The sequence below is a fragment of the Crocodylus porosus genome, unplaced genomic scaffold (genome assembly GCF_001723895.1).
Source record: "Crocodylus porosus isolate Cpor-Errol unplaced genomic scaffold, CroPor_comp1, whole genome shotgun sequence".
Classification (NCBI taxonomy): Eukaryota; Metazoa; Chordata; order Crocodylia; family Crocodylidae; genus Crocodylus; species Crocodylus porosus.
In genome coordinates this window covers 4,629,059-4,649,509 of record NW_017728944.1, presented here as the reverse complement: position 1 = coordinate 4,649,509, position 20,451 = coordinate 4,629,059, and the positions used below count along the sequence as shown (strand labels likewise).

The window sequence follows — 20,451 nt, the reverse complement described above, 5'->3', positions numbered from 1 at the left end:
CCAGAAGCCTTTGTGGCTGGAAGGGGTGGAAGGGAGAGAAGGCCAGTTTTCTCCCTCAGGCCAAGTGTTGAGGTGATGTTAAGGCCTTGGTTCTGGCTTTGTGCCAAAGACAAGCACATATGGGTAAAGCCAACCTTCCCTTGGATTGCAGGTAGCTGCAATGAGCATGCCAGTGTCTCCTCTGCCCCCCTCAACACCTGCTCTGCACTGGGTCTGAGCCTCAAGTTTCCAGGCTGACTTGGGGAGCAAGTCCCAGCAGCATAAATGGCACTGCCTGGAGTCTAGCTGGATCCAAGGCCTGGTAATGTCAGGCTGCTTCTGGGGTGGGGCTGTGACAGGGTCATTGCTCCTCTCGGCAGACATCATCCTGAACTTCCGCACCACCTATGTGAGCCAGTCGGGGCAGGTGGTATATGACACCCGCTCCATCTGCATCCACTATGTGGCCACGTGGTTCTTCGTGGACCTCATCGCTGCCTTGCCCTTTGATCTCCTTTATGCCTTCAATGTGACTGTGGTAAGTGACAGGGCTCTTTCCCACAGGGCTCATCCTGGTGACTAGTGCTGGGGACTGTGTGTGCATTTCCACAAGGAGCTGGCGGGCTGGGTTGGGGGGTGAGGGGAATCGTAGCTATCACAGCTATAGTGGGAAGCCTCCCACGCATCCTAATTTAACCAGAGACAACCGCAAATGACAGCAACTGCTAAATCACTGCTACAGGAGGTGCAGGCTCAGAGCCCAGCTCCCCCATCTGAACCCTTACTCTGCAAGGTGCACATTTGCACACATGCTCACGTGCATAAATGCAGCAGCAGACATGCAAAGAGACCCAGGGAAATATTGTCCAACACACACCTGCAAATATAGTCCCATCCATGCCTGGCATCACTTCTACTTGCAGAAGCATTCTTGCACATAGGTGCATGCACACATACTGGGAAGCAGACAGTGCTGAAACAATGCAAATGGGTGGAGTGGGGGAGGTGGAAATGGGCTGCAGGGTATTCATGGTTGATCCCTGGGCAGACATGACTGATGCAAGAGGAGAGTTTCACTTACCTATGGCCACCTAGTGCATGTCACCATGGGCAGGGGGATGGGTCTGTGCCTTGCAGAGCTCTCCACAGACCTGAATGCAGATCACTAAGCTCCTGTCAGAAGCAGGACATCTTGTGAAAGAGGGTGACCCAAAAGCAAGCCAGTGAAGTGGGAGCATCCAGGGAAGAACTTTAGTTCCCTTGTCTATGGTGCCAGCCCACATTACAAGGTCCTTCATGCACAGACCACCAGCTTTCCTTCACTGCTGCTGCCCTGAGAGCCACCTGAAAAATACTGCTGACCCTGCCCAGATGCACAGTAGATGCAGTATTTCAAGGGTTAAGTCCTAAGAAGAACCTGATACCAGATCATTTCAGATGGGTCTTTCCAGGGAGCCCTCCCACCCACACCATATCACAGCCTCCTTAGAGAGAGATGAATTCCTCTGCAGGGAGAAGCATTGTTTGTGGTGAGTCTGCATGTGTGTAGGATGTTTGGTGTGTACAGGGTTAGTCTCCAGGACTCTGTCTGTCAGAAAGCTGAGAGCCCCAGCAATTTAATCCCCCATCCATTCCCAGGCCCCAATCTCAGCCCCCTTCTGCCTTGGGAAGCTCTATGCCTCTGGGTGCCAAGGGGTTAATGGCTGCCTGCCCAAGCAGGGCTGAGCTGCTGGGAGTGTGGGGCTGTCACCAGGCAGCTTTCCCTCCCTGGTTGGCATCCTTTGCTAATTGGAGAAGGGAGCCAGGAGGTGTGAGGCCCAGCCACACGGAGTGCAAAGCCTGTAATTATCCTGATTGCAGGCGCAGCAGTTGCACTGGGGAGCAGCGTGGTGCCCCCTGGGAGCCCTTGAATCACCAGAGCTGCTGGGTTGAGCAAAGCTCAGGTCCTTTGCTCCTGTCCTCATTGACCTGTGTGCCAGGACATGTGCATGAGAGCAGCCTGTGATCAGGCACTGGCCCACAGGCTTCCTGCAGGAAGGAGATGGAGGAGGCCATTGCTCAGGTGCAGGAGGAAGCCTGTGTCTAAAGTGATATTTGGGGAAGGGAAAGTGCTGGGTGTGAGAAGGGCAGCAGTGGGCTGCTGCAGAAGCCCAGCTGGAGAGGGAGCTCTGGACTTCTGCAGTGAGAGAGTCTCAGATGCAGGCCCAGGAGATTCTCAGCAGCACCGAGAAGCGGAGGGGAAGGTTCATGGAGGTGTCTTCACAATGAGCAAGCTGTCTGCATAGAGTCAGCCTTTGCCTGGTGCTGCTGTGTGCATACACACACCATGCCCTTGATTGTGTGGCTCTACTTGGCTGCTCCAGCCTTCCCACCCTGCAGTCTCCTGTCGGAGACCCTTGCCTAACAAAGAAGCAAGAAGCAAGAAATGTGCAGCCAGGAAAACCAGAGGTCCTGAGCCACGTGGGGTTTCCTGATGAGCCAGTGAATGAAACCGCAGCTCCTAGTCCTCAGAGTGGATCTGGATAAGCCAGGAGGTCTCTGCCTTGTGAAGAAAGGCTGTAACATCTTCCTGGGATTCCCCTTTGCAAGCAGATCTTACTGGCCTCACACCAAGCAGCCCCAGTGGCAGATTTACAGCTGCCTGTGTCCTTTCCCCAGCAAGTTCATCTTTCCTTCTCCAGGCACAGTCTCCCCAGTTGTCCTCTGATGAGGCAGCTCACTATGAACCTCTCCATTCTACCCTTAGGATGGAGTTTCATAGTAGGTAGGGTCGGAAGGGACCTGAGCAGATCATCAAGTCCGACCCCTTGCCGTGACAGGAAAGAGTTTGTGCAGTTTGTGGACCAGGACTGGAAGAATCCAAATTTTACACAGGTCCATCTCACATGCTCAAGGGACTTGCTGCCTCGGGCTCAGCCACCTCTCCCAACCAGAGGGACCTCAGCTCCAGGGCTAGGCAGAGGAGGCCCTTACTGGGGTCACCTCCTGTCTCCACTGCAATGATCATAGCTGTGGTGCTGGCAGGGAAGAGTCCTTCACCTCCAGCAGTTCCAACTTTGTAGGGGGCTCATCCTTGCCATGCTACATCTGCTGTGTTGGCCACCTTGAGGATCACATTGCTTCTGCTCTACTTACACCCCTGCACCATCTCTACTCCCCAGGGAAGAGTCCATGACTGAGGCAGGATCCTGGGGAAGCCCTCACCATGAAGAAACGTGTCTTCCACTCTTTCACCTGGGCCCAGGGCTCCTTCATTGGATGCTGCTGACTTCTGTTCCAGTCAGGGTGACCCCATGCCCACCTAATGCTGTAGGCTTTCCTGTTCACATTAGACAGGATAACAACAGGGATAGCTCCAACTTCAGACTGTCTAGTGGTTCTCAACCATTTTAATCTCAAGGACCCCTTGATAGACTCAAGTCACCACTCAGAAAATGCCAGCTCTTAGTTCTCATTCATTTTTTGACTATGAAAACATACAAGAGCAATTTTTCTGCTGCCAGGACCTTAGAAAGACCACAACAGAGCAGAAAGTTTTTAACACTGTGGATTCCTATTTAAAATCTCTAGATTTATCTTGGAAATTGTGTGCATACCTAACTTTGCTAACATTGCATGGGACCCCACAGCACGGTTCCCTCTAAGCTGCATGCATACATGGCCACATACAATTAAAAATCTTGCCACGCACCAATTTTTTAATGCCGCACGCCAGCCCAGAAAGGAGCTGAGCGTGGAGTGCGGCAGAGCCACCAGGGCCGGTGTGGGACACTGAAGGTAAGCTCCTTACTCTTCATGCAGGGCAGGCAGCGGCTCCTCCCCAAGGCAAGGTGAGGCAGGGGCAGGGATGGGGACAGGGACTCCTTGGGGAGCAAGAAGACCAGCGAAGCAGTTCCCCAGAGCCGGCAGAGCCCACGCCAGCCCCCAGCCCTGCCTCGCCTCACCTTGGGGAGGAGCCGCTGCCTGCCCTGTGTGAGAAGTGAGGAGCTTGCCTTTGATAAGTGTCCCATGCTGGCCTCTGTGCCTCCCTTCCAGTTCTACCAATTGATTGTGTCCAGCCCATGGCTGCCCCACAGCACTCCACTGCACTGCTCTGGGCAGCAGTTAGCATGGAGAAGGGTGGTGGCCGATCCCTGCCTGCTCCCACCTGGACACTTACTGTGGGACACTTACCGGCGGACCGTGCCAAAAGGGGAGGTGGGACCAAAGCGCCATGCTCACGGACCGCTACTCCTTAGAGGGAATATTGCCCCACTGCACTCTTGAAAGGATCTCAAGGCACCCTAGGGTGCCATGGACTTCCCCAACCATTGAGGATCACTACTTTAAACTACCTCCACCCTGACCTGGGGGCTGTGGCCCTAGGAGGCTGCTTCCAAACCGGACCATCTTATGAAACCATTCCCTGAAACCTTGAACAGTCATAGGCTAGAAGTGACTTTTGGATCTCTAGCATGGCGCCCCTGTCTACTGCAAGCCATTGGATTTCATCCTGACTGACACAGGAAGACCTCCAGCCTGGGCCTCAGGACCTCAAGAGGTGGAGACTTCACCACTGCCCTGGGTCACCCACTCCGGTGGCCAGTTGTGCTTGCTGTCAAACATGTACCTTAGCTCATGGTTTCACGCTGCTGCTTCAGGTTTTCACAGCCCAAGAAAGAAGTGTGAAGGTGATCAGTGAGACTGAAGCTAAATATCCAACTGTTCCAAGGTCAGGATCATTGCAGTGATGGGGCTGTATCTCTCTCTCTGGAGGAAGGGAAGTGTTTTCTGTCTCTGGAGGGGAACCATGTCAGGACCTAACAGTGGGGCAGGGAGAAAAGGTAGGTTTTCACTGGGAACAACTTTGAAGTAGCAGGACTCTTTCAGGAAACATGTAGTTCTCTTGTGGAGCAGAGCCATGGTGAAGCCTCACCCAGGCAAAGGCAAGGTTGAGAGCTGAAGTGGCAGTTAAGTGGTGACTGAACAGGGGCTCCTCTTCATGGGCTGCCCAGCAGGGTGCACGCCACATGATGAGCCCTCTGACTCCATTTCCCATCCAGATCCTACCCCATATCTCAAGCTCCTGTCCATCCACAGGGGACAAAGCATGTTGTAGTGATGGCAGTCAGTGACAAACCATGTCTCTCATCAACCCCCCCAGACCTCACTGGTGCACCTGCTGAAGACCGTACGTCTCCTGCGGCTTCTGCGGCTCCTGCAGAAGCTGGACAGGTATTCCCAGTACAGTGCCATGGTGCTCACCCTGCTTATGTCCATGTTTGCGCTGCTTGCACACTGGATGGCTTGCATCTGGTATGTCATTGGCCGGAAGGAGATGGAAAGTAACGACCCCCTGACCTGGGACATTGGTGAGTGAACCTGGTTGCAATGGCAGATGTTGTTCTGCATCATTTACTGGGACCTTAGTGTCTCTTGGGGATGTGCACAACGGGTCAGTGGAAGAGGACTCCTGAGCAAGAGGGTAGTCAAGGCCAGGACTCTTTTCTCTGGGAGGAGAGTGGGGTCCAGTAGTCTTGAGCAGGGAATTGGGTGTCAGGACTCCTGGGTTTCATTCCTTGCTCTCCAATGGACTGTCAGTCTTGTTTTCACACCCACAAAGGGTCCATGACACTGACCTACCTGCCAGGCCTCCATGCAGAGGTTTTGTTAACCTTTGCTTCCCTACATCTGCCTTTTCCCCCAAAGCACTTTGCAAATTGTCCTTCCCACTGACCATGGGAAGTTGGAGCAGAGTCAGCAGCAGTCAGGTGTCAGCTGAGGGGCACAGCTGTGAACCACCACAGGTGTCCAAGGGAACAAAGGGAACCCAGGGCATCGCAGCTGAGTTTTCTTTCCATCCCAGGAGCAGCACAAGGCTGGGACAACAAGGTAGCTCAGTGGATGGGAGCTGTTCCGTCGGAAAGCAACCCTGGATGCTGAGGGACAGTGAGCAGATACAAAGGCAGCCTTCCCTTCCCCCAGGGTCTTGGCTTGGCCCCTGCTTGGGGGTGAGGGTCATATGTCAGCTCCTGCAACAGCCAGGCTGAGCGTAGCTGCTGTCTGAGTGGCAGGCGTGGCCATGTAGGCAAAGAACAGTGCTGGGGGGACTCGGGGATTTGCACCGTACGCATAACTGTTAGACATTGACTTGGTGCATGAAGGCATGCCAGAGAGGGCACAGGAGAGGTGAAGGTGAGGAGGGAGGTTGCTAGCTAAGCCATAATCCCTGTGAGACCCCCTGTATGCATGGGCTGGGCTAACGGGGGTGGGAGAGGAGTGGAGGGGGTGCAAATTTTTGGGCTGTTTCTGTCAGGGCTGGGTATTAGAGCAGGTCTCCCCCCCTCACCCTGGCAGATGTGAGCCTGGCTATCCAGGTCACAGGGATTGGACTCTTAATGTCTGGGCCATGGTGTACTCCTTTCACTATCCTGTCCAGGCACAAGCTGCTTTTGAACACTAATTTTATTGGAGGTGGGGGTGGCTGTGGCCTATCCCCAGCCAAAAGGTCAGTGCCACAGAAGGCTGTAGCTGAGAAATTGGGGGACTGCTGGACCCTGCTCCCACTACTCATGGTACCAGTGCTGGGTTTGGATGGATGAGTACTCCTCTGATTTTATGCCCCCCGGTGCTGCCCTGGCCCTAGAGACCTGCTCCTGGCTCCAGACCAGCATGGCTGGAGCAGTCCCAGTGCCCCTTGCACCTGTGATCTGTGTGCACACAGGCTGAGAGCTGGGGGAGGAGCGGGGGTGGAGATTCCACCATAAACTAGCTGCCATGGGCACTACACCATCCTGAGACCCCACAGAAACCAAAGCCGAGCACTGGGTGGCTCTAACCCCAGGCTGTGGTTGGCTTTAACCCCAGGCTGGCTCCATGAGCTGGGCAAGAGACTGGAGGCACCGTACATCAACAACTCTGTGGGAGGCCCTTCTATCCGCAGCGCCTACATTGCCTCCCTCTATTTCACCCTGAGCAGCCTGACCAGTGTGGGCTTTGGCAATGTGTGTGCCAACACCGATGCCGAAAAGATCTTCTCCATCTGCACCATGCTCATTGGAGGTGAGCGGGGAGAGGGGGCAGCCATCATGCATATGCCCCACTCTGGCATTGGGTAGGTGGGGTGGCGGGTAGCACAAGCGTGGGGGGTGGGGCAGGCAGGGGTGAATGGGGCAGGGGGTTGGGTCATTCCTCCCCGTGCTGAGAGTGTTAGACAGAGTGATGGGCCTGGGGTGGGGTTCCTAGAGCAGGCTCCCACAGCATGGGCATGGTCTTATCTTGCTGGCTGCCAGGGCATCAGGATCAGTGGGAACTGGGTTAGTCGCTGGGAGGGAGAGCCCCTGCCCCACTTGGAAGATGTCCTCTAGCTGGTGAGGGTAAGGGAGAATCTTCCCTGGGAACAAGGTATTCTGGCACCATGGAGTGTCCTGCACCTTTCTCAGCAGCAGCTGGGCAGGACAGCCCTGCCCTTGGGCCCCTGTCCCTTGTGCGTGGTTAGGAGCACGCATGCCTGTGGAATTGACGCTGCCCCCTGCCCGTCCCCCACAGCGCTGATGCATGCCGTGGTGTTTGGCAATGTCACGGCCATCATCCAGCGCATGTACTCACGCCGCTCGCTCTACCACACCCGCATGAAGGACCTCAAGGACTTCATCCGTGTCCACCGCCTCCCACAGCAGCTCAAGCAGAGGATGCTGGAGTACTTCCAGACCACCTGGTCAGTGAACAACGGCATCGATGCCAATGAGGTAGGAAGTGCTGCTGGGGCTGTGCCAGTTAGGCCCTGACTTTGCCTGTGGGCTCCAGAGCACGGTGTCATGAGGCCAGCATGGCAGACTCTGGCACAACCCTCCATAAGCTTCCTGCGCCTGGGCTCCTTCTCCAGACTTACCTCTCTGAGGTGAAGCAGGGCCCTGCCTGCTGTGCCAAGCACCCCAGGTAAGCTGGGAGCCCATGTCAGCAAGGACTATCCTCCTCATGGAGCAGGAGCCCATGAGCTTCTACCCAGAGCCCATCTGAACTGGCCCCAAATCAGCTTGTTAGGACCTAGAGCCTGAGGAAGGAGGGGGTGGAGAGGGGTTATCTTTGCTGGCCCTAGTTGTGAATCCCAGTGATCGCCTCTGCCTTGGGCTGCAGCCAGAGGCACAAGCCCAACCTCAGGCTCTTAAATCCCCTAAGCTCTTCCCTGCCATTCAAGTCACAGGTGCCCCTCAGTCCTGCCTGTGGGCTTCTCCAGTGCCCCTCTCTCCCTCCGCACCCCTCACAGCCCTGTCCCATGCTAGCCACAAATGTGTCCCTGCACCAGCTCAGGCCATATACAGGTGGCAGGGAGGGGTGATGAAGAGCAACGGGCCAGTGCCAGAACACCTGGGTACTATTCCTGGACCTCCAATGTGGGAGGAGGTGGTGGAGAGCTGTGCAGTGGGACACCTGCCTGGGGGAGGTTTCTCCTTGTCTGCCAAGGGAGAGTCAGTGCTGAGACAGACAAAAGCCCCCAGTGGGGTCAGGGGCCTGAGCCCCCCATCACCCTCAGTGGGGTCAGGGGCCTGGAGGACTCTGTTTTTTCCTCTCCAATGACTCAGTCTGTCTCCCAGCAGCTCTGGGGCCACAACTGCAAGGGCTCTGCTCCAAGGCTGAGGTATGGGAGGCTTTGATCCCAGGGGTCCAGCGGGGTGGGGAACAAGAAGGTGCAGCCAGGCCTGCAAAGGGGAGGCAGAGACCTGGTGAAGGAAGCCAGGGAGCATCAAAGCAGAAGTACAAAGTGCAGTGCAAAGCCAGGGGCTGCCAAGTGCTGTGTGTGCATGTGGGGGGTGGTGTATGCATGTGTCATTGCTGGGATAATCTTGACCAGCTGGTCCATTGCTTTAAACAAGAGTCCCTTGTGTTGCCACCTTATCTGCAGACACAAAACCCTTTCACGCACCCACCTGGGGCTGCCTGGCACCAGGGTCCGGCTCACAGGCAGAGATAAGGGCAGGATGGGAGAGACTGGGATTTCTCCTGCCCCCTCCTCTCCCCACAACCAGGCAGGCCCTGTGGTCCTCACCACTGGAGGCCAGGGCATGCAATGTCGTGAAAACCACTCTTGACCTGCTACCCGAACCTTGCCTGGTTGATTGTGCTGGAGGTGCTCGGTCCCTGGGAGCATGCATGGGGGGAGGTCAGTATCTCCTGGGCATCTCCAGTACTGGGTGTTGGCATCTCCTGCAACAGAGAAGCCACTTTGTCCAGTGCCCTGGGCATTGGCTCAAGTGTCCATGGCAGTGAGAGGCCCAGGAACAGGTATGCGTTGTCTCCCTGCCAATGCTCTGAGCATCACCCCTCCCTAACAGCTGCTGCGTGATTTCCCTGACGAGCTACGGGCTGATATCGCCATGCACCTCAACAAGGACATCCTGCAATTACCACTCTTCGAGGCAGCCAGCCGAGGCTGCCTGCGTGCCCTCTCTCTGCACATCAAGACCTCCTTCTGTGCCCCGGGCGAGTACCTGCTGCGCCAGGGTGATGCTCTGCAGGCCAACTACTTTGTCTGCTCCGGCTCCCTCGAGGTCCTGAAGGACAACATGGTGCTGGCCATCCTGGGTGAGGCCAATGGCATGGTGGGAGGGCAGGGGAATGGGTGTGCCAGAGCATTTTCTGGTCTCACTGGGTAACAGGTGGCAGTAGGCCCTGGAGAGGGGAGGCAGTGGCCAAAATGGGGCTAATTGGGTTTCTCTCTTTCCCTCTCCTCTGCCTGCCCTGCCCCAGTGGTAGAGCAGGCAGGATTCCCCAGGGTAAGAGCAAACTGTGCCCATGCCAGGCTGCCAGCTTGCTCCTGTGATCCTGAGGCAAACCCTGCATTGCTTCAGTCCTTTTCTGTCTTTTGTGGCTGGTTTCCCACCTACTGGGCCCTGTTCCCAGCTAAGCCTAGGCCAGTTCCCCCTCCCCATCTGAGCAATGGGGCTTGCTGTTCCCTGGAGCTATGAGGAAACTCAGCTGCGTGGGCTCTGGGCAACCTAGGGCTCTTCCCATCACCAGGCCTTGACTGAGGAAGTCTGTCCCTTCTCCCTCAGGGAAAGGGGACTTGATTGGGGCAGACCTGCCAAGCAAGGAGCAGGTGATCAAAACCAATGCGGATGTCAAGGCGCTGACCTACTGTGACCTTCAGTACATCAGCTTGCGTGGCCTTTTTGAGGTGCTAGAGCTATACCCTGAGTACTCCAGCAAGTTCATGGCTGACATCCAGCAGGATCTGACCTTCAACCTGCGGGAGGGCAGCGAGGCAGAGGTGGGTGCAAGCCCTGTCCAGCCCTCTTGTCCCTCCCCTCCCCCATAACAAGGTTAGGAGAATCATGACACGGGTGAGCTCTCAAGGCTCTTGTCTACAGGGAGCTGCTGCATGTCTGCAAACTCCTAGCACAGAACTTACTGCCCCCTGCATCTGCTGCATGCTCCTTGCCTGCAGACAAGCCACTGACTCTTCAACCTCACCCCCCATCCCAAGATGCCTATCTCACCTCTGCACCATCTAACAGCTGCAGGGTGACCTTGGCCTGATGGACCAGGCTTCCTGTCCCAGCCTGCATACCTCAAGTTCCTTGGGCATGAACTTGTCTTGTGTGGGTGGATAAAGTCACTGAAACAGTAGGGAGTGCCAGCTGTACCCAGCATGGTACCTGGGCACTGGTAGCACATGTGGCCACCCAGCAGGTGGCTGTCCCATCACAGCCCAGCAGGCACATTTCCCCTAGCCCTCATGGGGAAATTCAGCAGCCCAATAGCTCTGCTCTGCCCCTTGCCCATGCAGGTCCCTCCTGCTGTATTGTGGGACATTATTCCTCCCTCCCAGCCATCCATCCATCATGAAGATGCTAGCAGTGCTGGAGTCTCTGCTAGCAAAGCTAGTTGGGAGCAGGATGAGGATCTTGCAGGCAAGAGGCTTTGAATTATTAACCAATTTAATCTTCCTAGCGAAAAGCAAAGGGGAAAGTATCGAGTCCGCAGTTTTTTGGGGGTGGCAGAGGCTGGGCAGCTGATGCTGCTGCCAAGTTGTGAGGATGAAGCATGAGGTGTTCCTGCCAGGAGCACCCTGAGAGAGCACTGTGCCTGGGCACCAGCCCTCCATGCCTGGCATATGTCTCCACCCCCCGGGGGGAGGGGGAGAAGGGTTGGTAAGTTTAGTCATTTTGCTGACTTCTGCCATCAGGCGGGAACGTTCTGCTTCAGAAATAGCAGCGCGTTGCTCATCCTCCCCTTTCTGTTTGCCTACTCTGTGCCTTCTGAAATAAATAAGTGCTAGGGATTTTGTACAGCAGTGCTTCCATGCTGGCTCCCAGCATGCCTAGCTGGAGAATACATATCGAGCTGTTTCTAGAGCTAATTGGAGAAGCTTCCTCCTAGAGTCTTACTTCCTTGTTCCAAAATATCTAGCCTAGAGAAATTCGTAAATGCATATAAAGAATGCCCCACTATTTATGCAGGACCTACCAAAACTCTGGGTAGTGTGCACCCTCTGCTGGTTAACTGGCAAACCTTACTCTCCGGGCACTGCTGACCATGCCTTGATAACTGTTTTTTTGACATTGTAAAATGAATGGGCTACAGAGCTAAAGCAAAGAGAGGGCAGCAGGATTGGGATGGGGTGGAACTGAGAGTTCAGCTGCTAACCTGTTGGCCCAGCAGAGCTGGGATCTGCTTTGGAAGCATCTGCTGCTCCTGAGAGTCTGGCCCATGGTGGGGATTATCTTTACAAGTGATCATGGTGATGTTTCAGTGGGAGCTAAAATAGGACAAGAAAATGGCTTCCTTCCTGCTTTGACCATGACCCAGAAGAAGGTTCTAGGCAGAAGCATTCAGCATTGAGGTCCTGTTCATAATAAAAATAGGGGGAAAAGGAGGGAGAAGGGATAACTCATTTTGTGCATCTTGGAGGGTAGAACCTGACTGAAGTTGCAGAGGAAATGTCCTCAGAGCCCCCTCCCCTCATTCCCCCAACCGTACAGCTGCAGAAGAATGGGAGCTCTACTTCACCCACGTAACTCTGTAATGTACCCCAGGCTGCTGGTGAGGAAAATTCTCTCCTGAAAGCAGGAGGGCCCCCCACATCTTGTGTGGATTGCTGCTCAGTGTCTTCATGTGAGGATTTGCCAGCTGGCTTTTGGCCACAGGCACTGACCCTGGGTGCTGGTGTGCTAGAGGGTGCCAGGTGTGGCTAGCTAGCTTTTGTCTTCTGCTTTCTCTACAGGGGCTCCTCCGATACTCCAGATCCCCTCGGCTGTCCCAGGTAATTAGGGTCTGTGCTGTGTGCGGTGGGGGGGGGCGCTGCCCCAGGCTGTCAGGCTGTCTCAGGTTTGTACCTTGGGCATCCCAGTGAGTGGCAAGGGCTCTTTGGAACACAAATGAACCAGGAGAAGTGACCCCTGCATACATGCATGCAGATCCCCCAGGTGTGCAGAGGTTGTTCTCATATCCAGGAACTGTCCCTAGGCTTCAGTGCTGCTGTCTGGAGCCAAGGCTGAGTGCATAGGGGCTACCTTGCCCTCCTGCACTGACAGGGCCTCACTCTCTGCAAAGCTCTTTGGAGCAGTAGATCAGGTTGCTTCCTGGTTGAACTGGGCCACGCTGAGATAAAGGTGTCCCTGAGATACTGTCCTTCCCTAGAAAGAAACCACAACCCCCAAGGTGCTTGTCACTAGGGTGAGATCCAGCAGCCCTCTGGAGGGCCTAAGCCAGTGCCAGGCTGAAGGTGTCCTGACTTGCTATCCCTGGATCTCAGTTTCTTTTCTTTGCACTAACCATGACATTTGGCCCCCTTCCTGTCCCTGCAGGCTCGCTCAGAGGGTGGGACCACCCCCGAGAAGCCCCTTCCATCCATCCACGAGGACGAAGAGGAGCCCAATGACTTCTTCCACCCCTCACCGGCCACCATCACACGCCGGAAGCTGCTGCTGCCCAATCTTAATAGCCCCGTGCGCCGTGGATCCCTCAGCAGCCTGCTAGGTGACGACCTGCGGCAGTTCTCAGCTCTGCGGCGTACCTGCCGCTCTCCTGCCCACTGTACCAGGGGCAGGAGCCCCTCCCCTCAGTGCCGGAGAGGCAACCGGCCCTTGGAGAGCGAAAGCAGCAATGGTCGGAAGCCAGCCAAGCTGCTGATCCCCTCCCTGAACACCTATGGCCCCCCGGACCTCAGCCCCAGGTAAAGGTGGGAGGTGATGGAAGGGCCATGGTCTGTGAGGGCTGCAGCCACATGACTGGCCTCAAGACAGACTGAGGGGCATGCTGTCATGTGCTTTTGTATATAGTGGCATGTGCACATATCTATGCTCTGAGGTGCTTGTTGGCACACATACATGTGTGCATGCATGTCTGCAGGGGTGACCTCATTTTCATGGTTGAGTCTACCTTGCATGTTTGCTTGTGCTGGAGAGGCAGGGACTGCTTATATGCAAGTGGCCTGCACTGTCCCTCTCCCTTACCCAGCTGGTGTATCTGTGATCCCTGCTTCTGCCTGGAATCATCTATCTTTTGCACCATTTGCTTGCCAAACTGGGCATGCTGCTCTCCCCATGGGGTCATGTGCATTTCACCTGTCATCTGTGTGCCTGTGATTGAAAAATTGCAGCCCCAGAATGTGGAGTCATCTCAGAAGAGTGATTGGGATCAACTTTGTCCCCGGAGCCAGGCTCACTAGATTCACAGGGACTTGACCACCCCACCCCAGGCCCACATGTATGCGGGTGCTTATCTCATGTCTGTGTAGGCAGGCCAGCAGCCAGAGAGCTTGGATGTCTCCAGAGTTCATACCTCAGCAGCAGAAATACTGCTGAGGTCCTGACTCTGACCCTTGCCCAGCTACTTGCCAGCTGCCAAGCAGAGAGGCCACAGCCCCATAGCTCTGCCCCTACCTGTATGTCCCTGCTGCAGGCTCTCAGGAGGTGCTATATTGACTTGAGAGGATCAGAGAGTGCTTGTGCCCATGGGCACTCGGGCAGCTCTGGCAGGCAGGCGCCAAGGCAGGAGAGGCAAAGCAGGGTTAGAGGTGCTAGTAAGCATCAGTACATCATGGAGCTGAGCAGTGCCCCACACCCCACAACCCTCCTCTGCTGTTCCCCCACGAGAGCCTGGCTCCTTCATCCCCAGACTAGGGCATTCTTGCATCTGGCTGAAACAGCGTCAGTTCATGGTACTGGGGCAAGAGCCCTGGATACACAGGTCTCAGTGCATCTCCTGGGGCAGTCGGGCAGTGCAGTTGTGCCCACATACACACAGGGCCCCCCCCCCCATGCACCCTGCCCTGTGTCTGGGGTGCCAAACCTCAAGCTGGATGCTCCTGCTGTGGAGAAGAGAGTGTGGATCAGTCTCCCTCCCCATCCAGCCCCAGCATTTCCAGTGATGTTGCCATCAGGGAAGAAGCAGCAGGTGGTGCCAACAGGGATGGGAACATCAACATTTGCTCAGCCCCAATCCCAAGGAAAAGACACAATGGCTCCTTTCATACCAGCTGTCAAAGGGCAACAGAGCAGCAGGACCTGGGCAGGAAGGTACAGACCCTGTGAAGCAGTGAGTTCACAGGGGTGATGTCTTTGTAGTGGTAGATATGTCCACTGCCACCATGTAAGTGGCCAGGTAGTGAGGGTGCTCAGATATGCTGTGCCAGGCAGGGGCCTCACTCAGGGTCCTCACCTGCTGCCTGGGCTCAAGCCTCCCCTCCTCCCTAGAGTTGTTGACGGGATTGAAGATGATGGTGGGACGTCAGAGATGCAAGCCTTCCATTTCAATGTGGACCTGCCCCTGCCGAGCTCAACCACAGATTCACCCTTGTCAGGTACCTGAGTACCCATACCCTCACACCCCCACCCTGCCTGGGATCTGGGGTCAAAGGCTTCAGGCCACGGGGGCCAGCTGGTTCAGGCAGCTCTCTGTCTCTGCAGAAATTGTTGGACATAAAAGAGTGAATGTTTCCTGTGGGTCTGGGGAAGCAGTTATTCCCAGATTTGGAGGGGAGGTGGTTTGTGTGGTTAAAGCATGGGAGGCGGGACTCCTGGGTTCAATCCATGGCTCTGACTCACTCTGTGACCTGGGGCAAGTCCAGTGAAGCAGTACCATGAATGCAGGGCCACCTCCCTCCACCCCAGGGATTATGAGGCTTAGTCATTTATTTGTACTGAGAAAAGCCTCTTGCAAAACTAGCCTAGGAACAAGGGAGGAGGGGCTGGCATGGTGTTGGCATGGGCTGGCACAGGGCTGGCTCATGGTGGTGGGGGGAATCCCAGGGGGACAGCTCCTGGCACCACTCTGCTTTCCCTTTGGACAGAGCCCAGCAGCTTAAAGCAACACCCCTGTCCCACACCTGCACCATTGTGGTTTGGTCCCCACATGAGACCTAGTGGGGTGGGGTGGGGCAAGGGGGGGACCAGTCCATCCCGATTCTGGGACATGGGGCATCGCTAGGGAGGGCTGGTGGTTGGCCCCCCCGTGTGAGCTGCAAGCTGTAGAGGGCCTATCAGGGCATGCTCTGTCCTCCTCCAAGATTTTCCTTGGGCTTCCTTGCAGGGACAGAGCAAGCCTTAGCAGCAGAAGCAGAGGAGATAAAGCAGAATGTCCAGAGACTGAACCAAGAGGTACAAAGGGGCACTTGGCAACTGGGGGGCTTGTATGTCAAGTGTTGTATGGTGTCTTCCCTTGTGTTGCTCGCAAGGCTGGGTCCATCCTGAGAGAGGCTCCTTGAACATTGCTGATCTGAAAAGTAAAACAGCCCCAGCTAGACTTGATTGATCCTGATGTAGCATCTGCCTGAACCAGCCCAGAGGCTACTCTGGACTGTGCAGCATGGCTACGCAGCATCTGTGCTTCTGACTCGGGTGGCCTGGGCTTAAAATTAGCACTGCCTGTTTTGGCAGTGTTTCTTTTCATAGCAGCTAGCACAGCTCTTGCAGAGCTCTTCTTCCCCAGACTCTGCTTCAGCCTCCCCCTAGGCTCTGTGCCTAGGCTTGGGACATGCTACGCTTGCATGTGCTCAGTAGGTCCACACCTGTGTCCCATATCCTGAGACAGATCCATAGATGCAGCCCATAGGGAGCAACAGGAGGGGTTTCACAGTACCCACAGTCCAGGCATAGCCCTGCCGCGAGCTCAGGCTGCACCAGGGTGGCTCAGTGCTGGTCTCACACAAGGATTCCAACAGCATCCTTTGCCGGCCCTGATCCTGGCTAGAGAGCTTGCTGTCTGGATCCCCCATGTGAGGGGACTCTCTTGCAGTCCAGTCCTCCTCCAGCAGCACCCCCATATGTCATAGGGCCCAAGCTCTTGGGTCCCATGTGTGGAAGCTCACAGTGGAGTGGGTCTGGGTTACAGGTATGAGAGTGCCCTCAGCTCATTGCAGAGCTCTTGCATCTGTGACCCTGCCTCCTGGGCTTTCCTCTTCTCCCCAGCCAGCCTTCATGGTAAACAGCAGTTCTCCAGAGACCCTGGCCTGGTTGCAGATGCTACTAATGAGCTGGGCTATTAAGCAGTATCAGGGAGCTGATGTGTGGGTCAAAGTGACCACTCTTGCAGACAGACACAGACAAGAAACCTCTGTGGCCACCACATGTTTTTATAGGACTTACCGTAACTAAAGGCCACATGCACCCTCTGCTTCAGCTTTCCTTTCTGCAGCAGCAGACAAAGTTGTGGCCAGGGCTGCATAGGTAGTGGGGTTCAAGAGTCAGAAAACACAGCAGACCTGTTGCATCTGGTAGAGGTGGCAGCAGAGTTACCCTGACCAGGGAGTATAAGTGAGCATGCACAGTAAAAGAGGCTGGGCTCAGGGCTGGGCTACAGGTATGGGTTGAGCAGGCTGTCCTACCACAGCAACACAGCCCTTCCTGACCCATTTTTCTCTAGCTGCAGTCTGGATCAGTCCCAATCCAAACCAACATCTCTATCCCACAATCCTTTGCTGCTTTGGAAGCCAGGCTGTAGCCAGCCAAGGGGTGTGGGTCATGCAGGTGGTTGATCTCGTATGGGGCAGAGGCAGTGGGGAAGCAGGGGCAGGGGATAGGCATAGAGTGCAGGAGGGACAGTGGCATTTGGTGCTCAGGACTTCTCCCATTGCTCCTCACATCTGTCCCCCTTCTTCCTTTCCAGATCAATAACCTCAACCGGGAAGTTTCCCACCTCAGCCGAGAGCTGCAGCACATGATGAACCTACTGCAGACCCAGCTGGGCGCCCAGCCACTGTGCGGCCCTACCCTGCCCTGCCCTTACAGCCTCCATAGCCTCTCCTCTCTGGACCCCAGTGGTGGAAGTGAGCAGTCACCCATTCCGCCTTCGGCTCACATGTCCACCGTGGTGCCGCTATCGCCTGCAAGCGGGGGGGCTTCTCCCAACATCGCCTCTGCCAAGCTCCCCAGTTTTAGGAGCCCCCATGACATCAGCCTGCAAGGCAAGGGGTTCCCCACTCAGAGAGACTTACCCCATGTCCCCTGCAGCCCCTCTTACCACCCTCCACTCCCATTGTCGGACACAGAGAGGGCCTGCTTCTCACAGACAGAAGTGCACTGCGCCCAGCTGCCCACCTGTGTCCCATCGCAGCTGGGCTCTCCAACGCTGTGCTCCCTCAGCTCACCTTCCTCTGGATCCATCCATGCCTTCCCCTGCTGCTCGGCTCAGAGCCACCCACCCTCCCACTTCCACCTCAGGTCCAGCTCGGAAAGCTTCCACTGATGCCACGGCCCCCCTAAGTCCTGTTGCTGCAACCCACCATGGGTGCCCTCCATCACTGGCCTCCGTTGTTGCCATGGAGACTGCGATGGATGGAAGGAGGCTGGGCCCAGCCAGTGGCTTATGACCGACACCATTGGTCTGCAAATGGTGGGTTTTCCTCATATTTGCAGATTTCACTGCAAGAGCTGGGCAGAGAACCCTCCCAGCCTGCATTCAGCCTGGCTTCCTGGGTAGCTTCCAACTCCAGTAACCTGGTCTCAGCCCCTCCTTTGCTGAGCAGACTAGTTTTCTATTAGATGGCTTTTTTTTTTTTTTTTTTCACCTTCGGGAAGAGGAATTTATTCCAGAGCCTTAGAACTCCTCCAAGGATCTAAGCACAAGCCTGGTTCCCCAGGACCACCCCAGGTCTTCTGCATGGCCAGGTGCCTCCCTGCCCTCCTGGTTTTGGAGCCTGAGATGTCTGCTCACCACTCATCCCCATGCACTGGCCTGCTCTGCGAGGTGTGGCGTCACACTAGAGAATGTAGCTCTGCTAATTAAACAGGATGAGCACCTCTCACCCTGCGCTGACGGCCCCATGGGTGCCGGCAGCAAAGGGTTCTGGCACCGTTTGCAGAGGAAGCAGCCTGCTTGGGACCTGAGTGATGCTGACAGAGGGCAGTGATGCTGGGAAAGCAATGTTTCAGGTATGTTCTCCAGCTGTGCTCTGTTGAACACTGCTGAAATCCCTGCATTTGCACTGGGGTCTGTTTTTTCAGCAAGCCTGGATCCTCAGCCCCCTGGCACTCCTCCTGGAATCTTCCCCTCTCCTTTGTGCCTGTCCTGCTTGGTTTGGTTATTAGGCTCCAGTTTCAGGAGCTGAAATATTGGGTATGACCAGCATATGTGACTCTTGGGATCAGCTTCTCCAGGGCCTGCATGTTCAGGGCATGTGCAAGCTTCCCTATGGGGCCCTGGAGCTTAGACCTACACCTGCAGCCAGCCCTGCAGGCTGCTGCAGAACCCTTACCCTCAGTCCACATCAGTGGCTCCTGGAGACTGTGTCCCCCAGTGGGCAGTGGTACCCTGCCCTATGTGGTCGGTGGTCCATGCCCTACTTTGTTCTTGACCCTGCTGCTGCAGCTCCTGACTAGAGAGGACATCATCTTTCAGCCTGAGCTATAGAGGCTCAAACTCCTGGTGGGGGGATGTCATCCATAACGATGTGCGTGGCTCTGAGTGTCCTTATCCCAGTACAGCAGTGCATGCTGGGACGCAGCATCTTCCAGTTTGTACAGAAATGACCCAATTCAGTGCTGACACAAGCAAGTGCACCTCCCTCTGAGCCTGAAGTGCCTAGAAGTGCCCACTCCTGCTATGGCTGGCTGCAGTTCCTTGTGCCCAGGGAGGGGTCTCCCCTCTGGATACAGAGAGGGAGGCTGCAGGCTTGCTGGGCACAAGCGTTTTCCGCCTCCTGACCTCTCCCAGTTCACCCACACTTAGAAACCCCCTTCCTGTCCTGCCAACTCTGAGCCTGCAACCCTCGAGCTAGAATGCTGTACTGCCCAGTGCTCCTGCAGTGCAGCTGGGTTTGCTAGCACCTGCAAAGGGACTTGACCTGGGCCTTCAGCTGTCAAGGCCAGGAGGAGGATATTACCCACCCCAGAGCTGCTCCCCACAGGGGGCAGACTTGGTTTCTACTGCACTGGTCCCTCAAGGCTGGCTTGCAGGTGCAGTAGGGTAGCAAATGCAGCTAGTCAGGTCCTGCATTGAAATAGCAGTCCCTGGGAAATGGGGACAAGGCTGCTTTAAGCCCCATACTCAACCCTCAGCCCTAATGCCCCAGAACTTCTGGTTGTGACCAGGGTGTGAATTAAGGGGGCATTTGTAGGGGCTGAGCCCACCCATAAGAGACAACAGCCCCCCTGAAAGATTTGAAAATCATAACTTGGGGGGGTCTTGATCAGGTTGCTTTTTACTTTAGAAATCAGGAGGCGCTACTTCATGGTCAGGGCGGCTAGGATCTGGAACCAACTTCCAAGAGAAGTGGTGCCGGCTCCTACCCTGGGGGTCTTTAAGAGGAGGGTAGATGAACACCTTGCTGGGGTCATTTGACCCCAGTAATCTTTCCTGTCATGGCAGGGGGTCAGACTAGATGATCTACTCAGGTCCCTTCCGACCCTAGAAACTATGAAACTTTGGTAGGCTTGTTAATCAATGAACCAGTTTAATTTTTTTTTGCAGACACCCCCCACCCCCCACCCCAAGAGTCAAAGTGTAATTCAAACCCTGTTTGTAACTCAAGTGAGGGACCAAGGGTTGGAAGGCAGCCAGGGCAGAGCTTGCTGCCTGCAACCCAGCTGTGTTCACTGGTTGGTGCTAGCTGAGCAACTCCTAATGCTGGCTGAGCAGCTCTGGGTCCAGCAGCACCCATTCCTCTCCCTGGTAACCGACACGCCTGATTTCCTCCCCACAGACGTCACTGAAATTGCATCTGATTTTCATGGGTTCAGGTGAGGTAAGAGCTGGGCCCAGTGTCCCTGCAGTGGCAGAAGGAAAGGAGTTGATCTGATCTAAGTGTGGGGCGTAGGTAAGTATTACATGGGGGCATGCAGGGTTCGGCACAGCCTGCATAAGTGGGGTCCCCAAGAGAGAGGGCCCCTGTGAATGCAGGAGCTGGCTGAGTCCAGTCCTGGGTTGCCCATCTCCTTGTACCCACCAGTGACAGCTGCAGATCTGTGGGTATGGGAAGGCAAAGCTGATTCCTCAAGGTACCATGGGCCCATTCACAGATGACTGCGACCTCAGTGGGAAGCAGCTCCCAGAGCG

The 20,451-nt window shown here is 55.6% G+C and overlaps 1 protein-coding gene across 1 annotated transcript in view; it reads left to right on the top strand.

Annotated features, from left to right (window-relative positions):
• The window catches only part of KCNH4 (potassium voltage-gated channel subfamily H member 4), a 44,014-nt gene extending 24,416 nt beyond the window's left edge, over positions 1-19,598 (top strand). The window contains exons 6-16 of the mRNA XM_019550424.1: positions 360-517; positions 5,123-5,330; positions 6,826-7,020; positions 7,507-7,706; positions 9,291-9,540; positions 10,011-10,225; positions 12,182-12,220; positions 12,765-13,132; positions 14,655-14,761; positions 15,490-15,557; positions 17,065-19,598. Coding sequence (XP_019405969.1) covers positions 360-517; positions 5,123-5,330; positions 6,826-7,020; positions 7,507-7,706; positions 9,291-9,540; positions 10,011-10,225; positions 12,182-12,220; positions 12,765-13,132; positions 14,655-14,761; positions 15,490-15,557; positions 17,065-17,643 — 2,387 coding nt within the window. The 3' untranslated portion in view covers positions 17,644-19,598. The remainder of the gene's footprint in view (positions 1-359; positions 518-5,122; positions 5,331-6,825; positions 7,021-7,506; positions 7,707-9,290; positions 9,541-10,010; positions 10,226-12,181; positions 12,221-12,764; positions 13,133-14,654; positions 14,762-15,489; positions 15,558-17,064) is intronic.
• The last annotated feature ends 853 nt before the right edge of the window (positions 19,599-20,451 follow it).